The 16,480-nt window shown below is 43.4% G+C and overlaps 1 protein-coding gene and 1 pseudogene across 2 annotated transcripts in view; one reads left to right on the forward strand and one right to left on the reverse strand.

Moving 5' to 3' along the window:
• The window catches only part of LOC144101992 (beta-hexosaminidase subunit alpha-like), a 57,719-nt gene extending 50,124 nt beyond the window's left edge, over window positions 1-7,595 (forward strand). For both annotated transcript variants that reach the window (XM_077635238.1, XM_077635237.1), the window contains exons 12-14: window positions 756-846; window positions 3,487-3,591; window positions 7,335-7,595. In XM_077635238.1, coding sequence (XP_077491364.1) covers window positions 756-846; window positions 3,487-3,591; window positions 7,335-7,398 — 260 coding nt within the window. In that variant the 3' untranslated portion in view covers window positions 7,399-7,595. The remainder of the gene's footprint in view (window positions 1-755; window positions 847-3,486; window positions 3,592-7,334) is intronic.
• Window positions 7,596-13,182: 5,587 nt separating this feature from the next.
• Window positions 13,183-14,925, reverse strand: LOC144102601 (uncharacterized; annotated as a pseudogene).
• Window positions 14,926-16,480: the final 1,555 nt, after the last annotated feature.

Below are 16,480 nucleotides of genomic sequence, written 5' to 3' on the forward strand. Positions count from 1 at the left end.
GTCGCTTAATGGGCAAGCGGACTCAGTTTGGTACAATATCTGTGTCGTGGTAGTTTTTCCGCGTTTTTCTTGCAGCACCGTTGACATCAAGCATAGGCCGCTACACTCTCTGCGCCGTAGACGTCTGCCGCATGCATTGTCTCTGTAATGTGAAGCTGCTCACTTTGATATATTCTGTTTCGAATGCCTGAAATGGGCTGTGCTCATTTCAAACTTGCGCTGAGCTGTTTTCTTAACTGGCGAATAAACTGTCAGCAGTGATTAGATGCATCTTCTGCATTTTCTGAACGTTAGGTTGGGTGGAACACGAATATGTCCAAGTAAATAAACATACTAGAAATATTTTCATATTTGAAACATTCCTCATGTACTCATGCTTTCGTGCACTCTAGACGTGTCAAATCACATGAGTTCTGCGTCAAAATTGGAAGAAAAATGAGACGACTTGGAAACCCACGTACATAACAGCATTCACGCATTCATCTCATCTCGTGTATATTCTATACCTCCATTATGCTGGACGATTGGAACACAATCGTGCATATCGTGCGGTACTAAGAAAGATTGATGTTACAAATCAATACGGGCCATTTCCGATTTTATGTTCTGCAGCTGACAGCGTGAATACAGATGTTTGAATCGTTATATCACGTGTTCTTAGCAACACGATAGATATGCGCAAAATAAACGAATGTAAGATGTTAGCAATTACATCACATAATATTCAATGAAAAGTCTATTTCATATCTTTCCAGGTACACCCGAGCAGAAGGCTCTGGTCCTTGGCGGAGAAGCTTGCATATGGGGAGAGTTCGTGGATGGAACAAACCTAATCAGTCGCACGTGGTGAGTTGTAAGCGCTGACCACCACTCTTCACAGCACTCAGAAAATAGCACAGATTTTTGCTCCGTTAAACTGATAAAGAATTATGTTGGGCTAGAAGGTTCTGAAGGTTCATAGGCAAAACAAGACCACTAAAGACAGATGGATAGATGGAGTTTACGAAGGATATTCCACCAGCGTTATATATTGGAATTGAGAACAAACTTAAAGAACGAATCTTCTTAGTAATGATGCATTTGTGTTTATCGCGATCTTTCTTTTTATTGAAGGAATGCCACGCGGCATGTATTCGCTCCGATCTTGTGGTTTTGCGGTTGCATGCCTCTATTTTCTGGTTCTACTCCCCCCCCCCCCCCCCCCCGTACATTCCGGGGCTCTTTTTTGACACGTGATGAATTATGAGAGCGAAATTACGCATTTATTTTAGCTATTTTAGCGGAGGGCCCGGGAAATCACGTTACGCTGGTTGTCTAAGGTTCGCTAGACAGGACGGCTTCCCACGGGGCTTCCCACACACGGCTTCCATAGGGTGTTCAGTCTGTGCAGGTAAATGAGGTTAAGCAGAGGAGCTAAACGGCAGCATCATCAATAAATTGAATTGGTTGCAGCGGTGAGCGCGCAATTTGTGTGGTAAATGCGTGAGGCCAACAGCGCGTACGCTAAATAGGCACACCTAGCAAGCGATACCTGATAATAGAACTGTTGCCAAGCTTAGGGTGGAATAACACAGAGTGAGGCATTGACGAAGATGCTGCAGCTGTAGCCAGGAGGAATAGGAGAGCAACAAAGGGCGTAGGTTTCGACTTTCATATAAGACTCCTTTAAAAGGAAATCTGTAAGGCTTATTTGCCCCCTACGTATGAGTCGTCGGACAAATTGTGTTGGATGGACGACAGGGTTGCCGGGATGGCAATCACTGTGCATAACGCGCAGAACAGAGAAGCGGAGATTCTTGGAGACTGCAAGAATTGTAGGACGCATGATTGACACAGTAGGTTTAGGTTTAGAAACCCGTAATTTAGATCAGAAATGCTTCTCGCTGTAGATTAGTACACAGTGGCGAGAAATGAGAGGGGACTGTGGTCTTTTCCACCTGAAACTGCGCAGCGTCCGGAGCTTTTATGATAGGCCCCGTGTTGTCTGTCTGTCGGGTGCACTAGAATTTGCCAGCATACTGCCCACAACTAAAAGAAGGAGAATAAAACACGCCAAAAGTCAATCTAGATATCTTCTATTAAGTTAAATATATTTACATTGTTCTTTAGAATTTAATCTTGGCAATAGCCTATACGCTGGAGCTCTCAGCGGACTGGGGAATTATCAACTTCGCTAACGTTTCATGGCCTTGCTCACAGATGAGCTCGCTTTTGGTGAAGGTACTGTGTACGGAGTGTTTATCATCATCATCATCGTCATCATCATCATCATCATCATCAGTCTGACTACGCCTACTGCAGGCAAATTCCTCTCCTATGCCTCTCCAATTAAACCTGTACTTTGCCAGCTGTGGCTACCGCACCCCTGTAAACTACTTAATCTCATCCGCTTTCCTAACTTTCTGCCGCCCCTCGCTATGCTTGCCTTCTTTTGGAATTAACGCCGTTACCCTTAAGGACCTGCGGTTATCTTCCATTCACATTACATGTGCTGTCCCCCAAACACAATGTTCACCAAATCATGACAGCTGCGGGCTGAAGGGATCTGTGCTCATCCGGAGGAATTCATGAGGCGGATCTGTGCGGATCCGGGAGAGTACTCAGGGGAAGAGTGAGCAAGGGCGGCACGTAGCAGGTCATGCGTGGCATTCGTAATTAAATAGAATGAGCTCTGCATGGCGGTGCTGCCCATGTTTCAGACTATCGGATAAATCCAGTCGTTAGGCAAACAATCGCATGCACGCAATGGCGTGCAGGCCTCAGTGATTGAGAGCAGGTGCTGAAGGACAAAAACATCTTTCATGATGTAAAACAGGTTTTATTGCTCATGATATAAGCGGAGGGCACCATAGCTCAAACTGAAGGTAGATCATTCAGATATCTCTTTTAGGCACATAACAGCCGCGCAGAGTAGCCGTTGGAGGTCATATTCTAGTAGATAGCTTATGTACATCTGGCAAGCAAGGGCACTTTTGCTTAATTCCTGTTGCCCCCGAAGACACGAAACCACGCACTTTGGTGGCAATATTCATTTTCAAGTCCATAATCTATTAAATCTCCGACATGCTGCTTTTCTCATGTGATATAGTGTGCCACTTCTCTCTTTTGTGGGTTTTTTGCATTCATAAGTTTCAAGTTTTGCGTTATGAGCTACCGCAACTCAGTTCCCGTTCCAATAGGGGCCTGAGAAGGATTACGCTTGTGATGAATAATAAACAGCTAATTTCGCAATCATTTTAAATCAGGCATAATTTCTCGAGAATGCACGCATGTTCATAAATGCGCGATGTTACGGCATATTTGCGTTTCGCTGTTCGGTTATGCATTTCGAGATATTAAAGGAATGCGAATGCACGCATACTTACGTAACTGTTAAATACCTTGCCTGAGAACGTTGGGGAAAGAGCATGGTGTAACACCTAACGAGGCACTGGCACCGTGGATGTTCGTCAGCATCCCCAAACGAGGCTCCCTTGCACATCGCAGGCCCCGAGCGTGTGCCCCGGCTGAAAAACTGTGGAGCCCTGCCTCCGTGAACAAACCTGAGAAGGCGTCCGCGAGGTTTGAGGAGCAGCGCTGCCGAATGCTGAGGTGAGGACGCTTACTTAACATTTGTACGTCTCATTATTACGTGGGCAAAATGCTGGGCTTGCCGGCGCAAAAGTTTTCCGCGGTGATATTTCCCGGCGACCTTAAAAATGAACAACATTATAGCCCTAGCAACGCTAGATACAGTACTAAAGGAGACAGTGCATTGACCGGAACCAAAGAAATAAAAATTAAATTAAGAAATAATATTGTGTAATCTAGTATTGTTACCGACTTCTGGGTATAAAATCCGAGGAATACATTTTTGTGCTTTGCGAGCTCTATGAAGGCCTAGATTTTGTTTCAGACTTGACTACCACGACATGCTTTGTCCATCATAACCCTCACTATCCTTTTTTTTTCTACCAAAATTGCTCTGATTTTAAATCGCATTTCCAGAGATGACCTGTTTTGCGTGCAGATTATGTTCACACGACATGTCTTAAGAGAAAACATTGCGCTCGCCCGATGATAAGCCGCCCCTGAGTAGTACTACTCGTCCTGCTGTGCATTTCGTTCCTGCACGAAGCCAGAAACCATTAAACATGTGAATGTAGGAAAACGGTTCCGATGCCTTTAAAAACAGCATCCAAACCTCCACGGTCTTCATATATATATAAATGTCATTACACCCAATTGTTCCAGCAATGTTCTAACAAAAAGCAACATTTAAGAGCAGATTTTACACTAAAATTTGTGGCAGGATATATCAAGAAAAAAAAACATGGTCTAGGATTATTCAAAACTAAATAAATTGCAGGACAATAGTGAATAGAGGCAAAGAAATTTTTCGCTTAGTTAGATATATCAAAATTACTGAACACCATAAATTGCGCCTTAATTGGGAATCTAATACTCGACGCAACCCGTCAGACATTGCAAAAGTTATGAGCGACTGCTATTCGAAATAAGGTAGTGAGTATACCATTCAAGGTTCGATGTAGGCTTCAGCTATGACATCTTTGAGATGTAAAAGGTGGTTTAGAATTAGCGTTTCTTGACACACACAAAAAAAAACATAACATGGGCACTGCCTGAAAGATTTTCGCGCTTAGCTTGTTAGGCCAGATAGGCGGACACAATCAGAATGGTGAAGCCTTGTTGTTCACCGAATAGTAAGCCAAAATGAAATAAAGTTTTTTCTCGCTCCAGCTAGCGTGCATATTTATATTCCAAACTTAGAGGTAGTCGCGTTCCTACACCAATGCATGTCCGAGATTTCTGCTTTATCACGTGCGTGTTGCGAGACATTTGCATCGACATACTAAAGCCTGTCCAGGTAACTGCTGATACAAGACGCTGATGACTGGCGTAGTAATACCGACGTGAGGAAGATGTTTTGTCTCTTTTATCTGGCAATAGCATACAACAGTAAGTGAAGCTGATAAATTCTTCCGTTTTAATGCTAGCATGAAAAATCTTGCATACGCAATGCGCCACCGCGCAGTCACACTGGGGAAGATTTTCGCGTCGATCACAGCCAGGTAACTTGTGTAATTGCTGGTGTTGAACTGAACCATTTGAGAGGAAACGGCAGGAAAACGGGTGCCCCAAGAAAATTCTACAAAATGTTTTCGGTGTGAAAGTGACTGTCACTAAATTTAAATATAAATATTCACGGTAACCTGAATGGCTTTAAATTTCTCAAAGATATTTCAGATACTAATTACCCGATTGAGGGAATCGCTTATCCGTTAACTTTATGTCCACCTTGCGGCATAACCTGCATGCGGCAACGGGTTTCGTATATTGTTCATCTAGTGCTTGTAAAAATGCAGCGGTTCTATTTTTGAACACCTTCTCTTCAAGAAAGCAGAGCAGATAGCGTGCAGGCAGAACACATTTTAGCAAAGAGGGAGAGAATAAAAATATAATTGTAAAAAAGAAGACCGGAGCGGACTGTGGGTAGAGTCCTCAGTCCAAGACTGCAGTGGCTTCCGCCGACGCTTTGGCGATGGCGACTTGCGCCTTCTGGTCTTCAAGGGGGCCGCTGGCCAGCGTTACCTCCCACTGCACCAGCGCCGCGTTGTGCGGCTTTAAGTGGTTCGGCTTATCCGAGCATGTCCATGTAATGTGCGTGAATGTGGGAATTTGGCCACACCAAGGACATGTATCTGCGTATAATGTTATGGGAATGCGGTGTAGGTGCTGAAGATTGGGGAAAGGAAGTGTTTGAATGCGTCTAAGGCGGGGAGTAGAGACGCCTATTTAAGCGGGAGGTCTCTAGGCGGGTTGAAAAATGCGTTGAGAGGGGGTATAAAGTAGAGTCAGTGTGCCCCGCTCGTCTGATGTATTCTCCACCTAGGGCATCTGCTCTAATATTGCCATCGAGACTTGCTTGTCTCGATTTTAGCAAAACTATTATTTGCGAGGCAAATGACGGCAACGCCGTCCTAAATGAATGAACTTGAGTAGCTTGTTTTTCTTCTTGTGTTTGGCGTGTGTTTCTGTGCTCGCTCTGTTCTCCAGCGTATTTAACAAATAGCAGCCTGTACGAAGAGTGTTTCCTGGAATTCCTTATTTGTAACTCCGGTAAACTCACAAGATAGGGAAGCCTTTATCTGTAGTTTGTTAGCACTTTTTTATTACGTTACAATAAAAAAGACAAAGAAAAACAGGACATATTTCGCTTAGTGCCGAAGTTTCAAATGAAAACCCTACATTTGCCCGTAATATTTGCTGTCAGATGGCGCAGTTGCGTTATTAGCCCCCTTGCTCTTAATAAAAGTCGGCGTAATTTCCATGCGTAGTGCTGGTTTGGCCTGCACGATAAATCTGGAAAATAAGTCGGGTCACTGAGCTGTTTGCAGGTTTCAGTGATATGCCATGTCTTATCACTGTGGTTGCCAAGCCCAAATTAATGTACTCGTAAAAACAGCAAAACCAGTATGTTACGAAGATGAAAATACCGTTTTTTGGAACGAGTTGCTATTGAACAGGTGTAGCTTTAATTTCTAGTCAGTCTTTTTGTTGCGAAAAATTACAAGTGCTTTTTTGCCTTTTAATCTCGATATTTTCAATAAAGAATTACAAGTGAGTCAAAAGGCTCTACAGTGTCCAGAACTTCTATAATTTATGGTATTTTATTCAAAAAATTTTGTTTTCAAGGAGCTGCGCAAATAGCCAGCGGCAAATGTTGAACGTAACAATGGGGCCACTTGGGCAATGGGATAGCGACTTTGGCAGCGCGATTTAGTGTGCGCCACCTCGTTTGACACAATGGGAATTATGCATTACATGGGTGTTTTACCGACGCTTTTGCGCTTTGTCGAGTCGTAGAAAACTGACACAATTAACCAACAGTGACACCAAGCTCAATACGGCGTGTCTGTACGTCCAGCTACTTGTTGCTTGATGTGTGTGGCACGGCTACAGTCTCTATTGCGTTGGGTTGCGTTGTGTTTGGTGGCCCATAAGCATCTAGTATAAATGCTTCTTAATCGTAATGTATTATGAATGACGAGGTTGAGCCCCTCTTTAAAGCCGCGTAAGTCCCTCTACGCAAGTGTTTCGTGTACACTGATAGCTTCCTGAGAGCTGCAAGTCATCATGTTTGGACAGTGAATCTCGCCCCTCTATGATGCCCGGTAGGGTCGCCCCGCTAAAGTCTTGCCCCTGACTACCCTTAGGAACAGTTCTGCTGGCGGAGGCGGGAAGTGACGAAAACTACCTGTCTCTCAAGGTAGAGGAAAAGGGGGCCAGAAGCGAAAAGAGAGAATGAGCCTATGTGGCTCATGTGTATGCAGGCGGGGCCTCAACGTGGAGCCTGAGAATGGGCCTGGCGTCTGCGAATGCGACTACGTCATCTAAAAAGGACCTCTCAGTGAAGCTGGAGAGGTTGCCTCCAGTACACAGCGCAAGGGGGCCGTGCTGGTGCTTTCACAAGCAAGTCCGAAGATACGACGACGCCTTATCTCAGGCCTTGACTCTTACCTGCTCGGCTAGGCCGCGAATAATGGAAGCGCTGTGCGCAGAACACGTGGCTTGAATAAATTCTTGAAATCCTATTGCTGCTTTAGCTAAAACCCTACATGTTTTGTATGATAATAGGAAAACTCTCTTGATGGAGCCAGCATTTCGTAGGCAGCGTAGTTCGGCATTTTAAAAGAAAGCTCGATTCCTCTTCGTTTCACCAGCAAAAGAAAGCTTCATAAATATAAGGTCAAGTGTGATTTGTGATCAGGTACTGCAATTAGCGATTGCTAGCAGCTGCCATAACTTAACTCCCGAAATAGTTTCAGTTGAAACGCTTTTTGAAAAACATGGTTACGAATTCATGGCACACCATATAAACGCTACGTACTCCTTGACACCTAGAACTTGAACGTCGATCCGTTTCCATTCATTGTTGACTCGCGATCTCTACTCCACCATTCCGTGTCCCAGGGCCTCGACTTAATGCCTTCTGCCTCGAAAGCGCTGAAATTCTGCTCTTCGTTCGCTGGCACCTACGTGATCGGTCACACTCATGCGTACGCTGGAGTCGTTCTTCGGGCATGTGGCCTAATGTGGACAGTCCTTGCGCTTATCGTAGTCATGCTCAGAGCGACGGCGTGGAGGCCGGTCACTACAAATATGAAGCAGCCTGGTGCCATTGTCTAATAAACTGCGGTCATCTAACAATGAAAAGATAATCAGGCTAATTGCGGTCTCGTTGGTGTCCGGAACAGCCTGATGTTTGCTTATTAATCTGTAGTCGTTCAAGCTAAAATATGCATGCATGATAGTTCCAATGTGCAAGACCGGACTTAAAGTAGAACAGCTCATTCTTTGGCTGCCTTCCGCAAAAAGAGTGAAGATGCATTGATGTGCTCTAGTGCGGAAGGGATATTTACTCACAAATATTGTTATTGATTTACTCTATGTTGTTGTAAAACTAAGCTAGCTGAGTGCCCTAAATCTCCAACCCGACCATAAAAATCAAATAGTCCCTCCCTCTACGCTATTCAATGGCAAACAAGAATATTTATTAAGCCTCTGTTTCTCGAAAAAGCCAGTAGCCAACACCAATAGATTCCTGATTGGTATTGTGCTGGTGAAGTACGGAAGTATGCCAACAGCAATAGGGTATTTTGAATGGCAAATTTTCTAACTGGTACTCTTTTGGTCATAGGCGCCAGTAACCCAACGATAATGAGTGGCCTGAGTACGGCGGACAAGGAACGTAGTAGTACTGTTCGACGAACACGACACGTCGCCAAATCCAATAAAATCCACAAAAGTGCCTTTTATTGGCAGCATAATATTCAGAATACAAGCTATGGAGACAGCCTGTATCCCTATTTAGCCAGCACTGCTCCAGAAAGTTTGTTCTTGTTCCCTACGTAACTTGTTATGTAACAAGAAACCAATCAGAAAAGAATCCCTATCACAAAATCTAGCAGGTTTTCGGTCTTTCGGCTATCCTTAAAATCGGACCTTGTTAGTGTCAACCAACTTGTGTTGTTCTACTGGTGTCATCCTAATAGCGTCGCTATAATGGTCTCGGCCTACAGGTATTGGCCTACTGGTATTGTCCCACTGCTGTTGGCCTACTGCAACTGCACCATTGGTGTTGGCCTGCTGGCTTACATGTTTGAAGGCCTCCTGGTCTGTGAGGATAGCAGTGCGCTCACTCTAAGACACGTGACCTGCACCTTCACAGCGTTTCAATACATGGTGATGTGGACTTCTGTGCACAATTCAGAACCAGTCACCTTTATTAATGCGAAAGCATTTATATGCAATGTCGGTGAGGTCGTGTCCGCAAAACGTGTGGGAAGCGATTGTGACGTTCGCAGAAAAGGCATCTAACGAATGGTTGTAATAGGTAGCGGACGATGTGTGCATCCTGCGCAAAAAATTATGCCAATAGATGATTAGTTAAATAATTAGAGAGAAAAATGTCAAAAAAACGTAGAAGCACCTCGGATGTCGATGTAGTTAGTGGACGAGAAAACAGCACTCGACGGCAAAATAGTAGAACATTGTGTAGAAGAGTGAAGACAAACTTCGAAATGAATTGAAAAGTATTTCATTAATGAAAAGTATTCGATTAGAAAAATGCGATTGATTTAGAGGAAGTAGTTATTTAATTAAAAGCAAAACTCAATGGACGGTTGAATAGACTGAATTTTAAGTTCAGTTTATTTCTTAAAGTGCATCAGAAATGCATACTTTTACTAAATTGATCATACGAAAAGAGGTCCCAGAGCAATATACTGTAATTGGACTTCTTATAATGAAATAAATAAAGAAATGACAATTTTTAGCACAAGCAATCGCTATCAGTAATAAGTTAAAGTACATCAGGTAACCACTATGGCATAATAGATAAAAGTATAAATTTAAACTCAAACACGTGTCGTTTATATAGTAAGTGGACGGGAAGGCAACCACGGCGCCAAATTTGAAAGCCTAAAATGGATTTATTTATTTATTTATTTATATATATATTATTTATTTATTTATTTATTTATTTATTTATTTCAGTACCCTCAGGGCCCGAGGGCATTACAGAGGGGAGTGGGGTACAATAGACAAAATACCAAAGGAACAGCAGTCACAAGTAACACAAAAATGTGAACAAAAATATGGCTCGCGCAAATCAGTTGGTTACAGCAAATACAATCAAACAAATTAACAGTCATTTAACACGAAATTATCAGCAAAGAATAAAAGTAAGCATAAAAGTAAGCATACCACGCAGACCAGGTCTGTTCGATCTACCACATAAGCTGAAAAGAAAAAACGGCAATGTGCAAGAATTACATGTACTATGTTACCATCAAGTTAGTTAAAGCCGATTTAAACACAGAATGGTCACTTATTTCGACGACCGATCGGGAAAGGTGTTTCCATTGTGCCGATGGGCTGGGGATGAATGAGTTGTAAAAGTGGTTTGTTTGGCATGAAAGAATACCAACTTTATGACGATGATCGATCCGAGCTGAAACGTAGCAAGGTGGCGTTATAAATTTTCTCTTAAGGATGGGGTTATCGTAGTAAATCTTATGGATTAGACAAAGGCGGGATATATTTCTACGTTGCGACAGTAGTGGGAGTGATAAGCTTGATTTCATGGCACTGACACTAGAGTTACGGTGATAATTCGAGAGAATGAAAGGGGCCGCACGGTTCTGTATAGATTCGAGTTGGTATATTAGTGTCTCTTGATAGGGGTCCCAGATAGATGCAGCATATTCTAGTTTACTACGAACCAACGACTTGTAGAGAAGCAGTTTTACGGAGCTAGAAGAAAGATTAAAGTTACGGCGTATGTAGCCCAGCATGCGGTTAGCATTATTGCTTACATAGTCTATGTGTACTTTCCATGAAAGATTATGGGAAATGAAGACACCTAAATATTTGTAAAAAGGCACAGACTCAAGGCTGCAATTATTAAGACGATATGAAGGCAATGTGGTGTTACGACGAGAAACCCGCATGTACTTTCACTTTTTTATGTTTAGTTCCATGTTCCATTTGTTAGTCCATTCAAGAGCATGATCAATATCCGATTGAAGAAGAGCTATATCAGAGTCACTGTTAATTTAGCGGTATATGACGCAGTCAACAGCAAAAAGATTTATTGTTGAACATAGATTGTCAGGTTAGTCATAGATATATATATAGGAAAAAGCAGAGGCCCTAGAACAGAGCCTTGTGGTACTCCAGATCCAACTGGAGAAGTGAAGGAAGAAGCATTATTAGCGGTGAGAAATTGTGAACGATTAGTGAGAAACGAATGCAGCCACCTAAGAACGTTAGGGTCGAGGTTAAGTTTACTAAGTTTAAAAAAAAAAGCAGTTGATTGTTGATGAGAGACCTTGTCAAACGCCTGTGAGAAATCGAGGAATATGCAGTCGACAACGGAACCCCTGTCGAGGAATGAGTTTAGATCATGCGTGAAGGTTAAAAGCTGTGTTTCGCAAGAAAACCACTTCCGAAATCCATGTTGACTGTTCGTAAAAAAGGCATTAGAATCAAGGAACGATGCAAGGTGAGAGTTAAATAACATGCTCCATGATTTTACACGGAATGCTGGTAAGTGAGATGGGTCGATAATTATGCGGGGAATGTTGATCACCAGATTTATGCAAGGGAATCACCTTCCCAACCTTCCAGTCATCAGGTATACATGCTGTTTCAAGAGATTGCTGAAATAGGTTAGACAGTATTATTGCGCTGTATACTTCGGTTTTAATCAAGAACTTAGAACTAATGTTATCAACACCACATGATGAAAAAACCTTTTGTTTTTCGACTATTTTTTCTACTCCAGCAGGATCAAAGACAATAGAATCCATCGGTAAAAAGTCAGCACTGTTATATGCAGGGGTTACCGAACACTGATTTTTGGAAAAAGCTGAAACGAATACACTGTTTAGAACATTTGCACATTCATTAGGATGAATTAGTTGGTCACTGGAGTCTTTAAGGCTGATGGATGAATTGTCTTTTTGTTAACTACGCTCCAAAATTGCCTAGAGTTATTTATCAAAAGGGAAGGTAATGTGTCATTGAAGAACAAATCTTTGGCATCCTTCAGTGCACTTTTATATTCAAGGGCCGCGGCCTGATAAGCAGTCCAACGTTCTTGGGAACCCGTTAGTTTTGCAGAGCGGAACATGCGTTTTTTCTTATTACAGAGCCGTTTTAACGATTTAGTGAACCATGGTGATTGACGGTTAGAGGTGATGACTATGCGTGGAACATATTTTTCAGTGAGCGCAGCAACTTTTTCTTTAAACAGGCTCCAGTTAGCATTCACGCAGCGATCATGAAAGCTTAGAAAGTAATGGTCTAGAAAAACAGACAGTTCAAGGTGAATAGCATCAAAATCAGCATTTTTGTAATCATTTATATATTTACTGTGGTTACGTTGTGGGGAACTGCGCAGGTCAAAGCAAAATGGAGTAGGTGATCACTTAACCCTGGCAAGTATGATATGGGCTGGAAAAAATCAGGCGATGTGGTGAGTACCAGATCGAGGATATTAGACGCAGTAGGTGAAATTCGAGTTGCCTGCGTTACAAGCTGGGATAAGTTAAAATCACTGCACAAATTCAAGAACATGTCGCATTCACTTGAAAAAGGATCACAATAAGAACTCACATTAGACCACACTATGTTGGGGAAATTAAAATCACCCAGTAAGATAAAGGGACTGCTCGGATAACGGACTGTAATCATATGAATGACATCATGAAGATCGTTTACAAAGGTGGGGGAGGTAGACGGCGGACGATAGCAAACGCCCATTATCAATTTCCTAGAGCATGTGCGAATTTCAACCAGTACAAGTTCCAACGCGCTTACAAAATGGATCGGAAAAGACATAATAGTATCAGCAACAGCTACAAGCACGCCTCCGCCACATCTAGAACCCCTGTCGCACAGATAAATGTTATATCTCTTTTTACAGGTAAGAAGTTCAAAGCTATCTATCTTCGCCGATAGCTAGATTTCAGTAAGACATACAATGTCAGCATCGCAAGCATCAATTACAGAACAAAGATCATCTCATAGAGGTATTATGCTGCGAATATTTGTGAACAAAAAAGAAAGTGGGGTAATGGCCGGGGACTTAGTTCCACTGTCTCTCGCGCAGTGCTAATTGGTAACAAGTTCGGTCGTTCGCGCGGAGGCGCTGTGGGTATCATTCGTAGGGTCCTCAGAACGGTCGGTTGGCAACCGGAAGGCGCTTGTGATTTCATGAACGGAGTCATCAGAGTGATTTTAGGAGTAGCATTTATTTTTTATTTAAAGCTTATTGAAGCGAAGCTTGAAAGTGAGCGGCTGGGATTTGCCAAATTCGACCAGTTTTTTTCTAGCGTGAAGGGTGGCGAAAGAAAAATCCTCGCTAAGCGTAATTTTTTCATCCTTGAGCTTAGAACAGTTAAGCAGTACTCTCCGCTTTACCTTGAAGGATGAAAATTTGGCAATAACTGGTCGACATTTTTCAGATGCGAACCCACCGAGCCTGTGCGCTCTATCGATCAAAATTTCAGAGGACGAAATTTCCAAGCAGGATGAAAGAACCTTGACTAGGTTTTCTTCTGACTGAGCCCAGGACTCTGATTGCGCGTCAGGTATGCCATAGAACATAAGGTTATCTCTGCCTGTCTTCAAGTTCGGAGAGGCGCGCGCGCAGCTGAGAGTTTTCACTAGAAAGTTGGTCAACTAACTGCTGAAAAGGTGGTACTTCCTTCTCGGTTTCGTCAATGGTAACAGTTTTGTGCTCAACGTTAGTTAGTCTTTTGTTCATTTCGCTAAAATCTTCTTCTAACTTCAGCTGGGACTTCTTAAGATCATCAATAGACTTTATGAAAGCCTTTTGGTCCAGTTGCATTTTCGCAGTTAGCGTGTTCAAAGTCTCCAGTATTGAAAACATATCTTCCAAATGCTTAGACTGGACGTCAGGAAGAGAGTCCTGTACCTGATGCCTCGTGTTAGGCTCAGGGTTGAGCTCGACGTCCCCGGACAACGCCAGCAGTTGCTTTACAATATCAAAGCATTCACTGGACGCACAAAGCAAAACTCCCAGGCGTGGGAACAGCAACAGGCACACGTCATTATATTTCTTAGCGTACAGGGAACTAATAGAACTAACCTGGAAGAAGAAGCAGAGCGGATTAGGTGGCCGCATCCTCGTGCTGTTCTCACGCCCACTAAGGGCTCGGGGGGCCCGCCAGCTGTTCATATAGGCAGCAAATGATGTCGCTGTTGATCTGGATCTTTCATGCGATGGAGGGACGGCGATGAAAATGTGCCTGTCTTGAGGGCATGCGGCATCACAAGTGTCGTTGAAGTGGCAGGGCAGCTTGCTGATCTCATGGGTAGGTGACGATAGCGGCGCATTGCTGAACAGGGCCCATGCCGTAACCTGGACGAAGAAGCAGAGCGGATTAGGTGGCCGCATCCTGGTGCTGTTCTCACGCCCACTTTATTGAGATGAAAAGGTATAGTCAGAGTAAAGCTGGTTAATTATATTGAGTAATTATGGAAATGAGCATAAATGAAGAAATAAATGGACGGGAATGCAACCATGGCGCCAAACTTGAAAGGCGACGAGTGTCACTGAGACGTCAACGCTTTCACTTTCCTCCAATGCAGGTAGCTGCAGTGATTCCTAATTTTTCAGGTTTTACTTTTACAGCTTTATTGAGGTTCTATACCGCACACATGCAGCAGGTCCCCAAACTATTGCACACAGTTTTGATCACACTCAGCTAGCCCGTACTTGTATAGCCCATGTAAGGATGAAGCCGACTTGTATTAGATAGGAGGGATGTTAAAAAAGTCAAACTAAAGGAAACGTACCGTTACCAGGAGGGGAACGTATGGCCACTTCATGACACGTGTGATGCCACCTCAATGACCTTTGTGGCGGCTGTGTGCCCTTCCGCATTCCAAGAATTTAACATTATTTACATAAGAGAACTTCTTGTTGCACTAGTTTGGTATTGATCATTTTAACTGAAAGGCACGAAAACCACACACACAGGAGAGAAGAGAACGTGACAGAGCGTTTGACTACATGTATCAAATACATGTATATTATTAACATGTAGTAGCTAGTTTAAATAGAGTCGGACCTCGAGATCGATCACATATGGTGCACACATTGGTTATGTGTGACGTAGTAGCTCCTTTATACCGAAAATTCAACGTGAAAAAACTGTCAAGTGTACGAAATCTGGATCTGTGGCCTCTTGTGTGAGCGCTCGTCTTGGTTGGTAGAGTGTTAACGGAGATCTCCAAGCCTATACTATTAGTCTCTTCAGAGATGCGCCACCTGTAAAAGGCAGGCTGTGCCTTGAATTTCCCTACAACCAATGAGAAACAAGAAAAGATCACAGCTGAACTTCAACGACACGGTGGATTCAAGTTCTTCGGTGATTTAAAGGCCCATCACAGCAAAGGTTGCGTAAAATACTATTTTCCCAATCGTTTCGCCTAAGAGAAAGCCGAGAACCTGTCCAAAGGAAAGCATGTGCCTATTTCAAACCTACAGGTGCCCAGCGACACTTGGAAGAGAGCTCAGCCCCTCCAAAACCCGAACAAGAGGTGGCTACTCCAACTTATGTGCCACAGCTGTAGCCAAAAATTGAGGTATATACGATGCTCTAGGAGAACAAAATGGGCGAGACAAAGAACACATAAAGAAATGCAAGACGAAATCATAAGTTTGACTGCAAAAATTATTGTAAATATAATTTTTATTTTGTTGGTTTCTTATTCTCGCAGTAGGAAGGCAGTGGTAATTCGGCGTCCAGGAACGTTGCATACGTTTGTCCAAGTCAGCCGACGTTGCCCCGCAGGCAGTGCTGTTTTTCTTGTGGATTTACACTGCCCTGTCATCGGCTGTTTCATCCCTCCAGGGACCTTGCGTTGAGGACTTTGATCCGTTACATTGGCGTGATATTGTCACGTAGTGGTGACGGCAGTCGAAGCAGCGATGAAGACGGACGAAAGGGTCTTCTAAAAGAAAACTGTTTATTGGGGCTGACTTGCACCCATAATGGACTGAATCACTCGGCGGCGGCGAAGCGACAAGCGTGCTCGGCGGTCGTCGAACAGAATGCCCGCCGCTGTCGGCCGTGTTCAATTTAAAGCTGATGGCGAACTTTCGAGATAAAGCATGCAAAGTTACTAGAACATTCCGGAACAACGTAGAATCAGCTCTGCCTGGCTGCGATCAGTCGAGATAAATCTAGTCGCGTCTTGCGTCGCAAAGAAAGCGATAAGGTGGTGTGGCGGCAGATTTGAAAAACGAACAAACACTGCAAATATTCGCGGCAATATCAAGAATTCATCCACAAGTTTGTCAGTGCTGTGAATACCCCTTTAAGGACGAAAACTTGGGAACAAACAGTTGGTGGCGTCCACTGCCCCTGAACTTGTTCCT

This window comes from Amblyomma americanum, chromosome 8, assembly GCF_052857255.1.
Source record: "Amblyomma americanum isolate KBUSLIRL-KWMA chromosome 8, ASM5285725v1, whole genome shotgun sequence".
In the NCBI taxonomy this organism is placed as follows: Eukaryota; Metazoa; Arthropoda; class Arachnida; order Ixodida; family Ixodidae; genus Amblyomma; species Amblyomma americanum.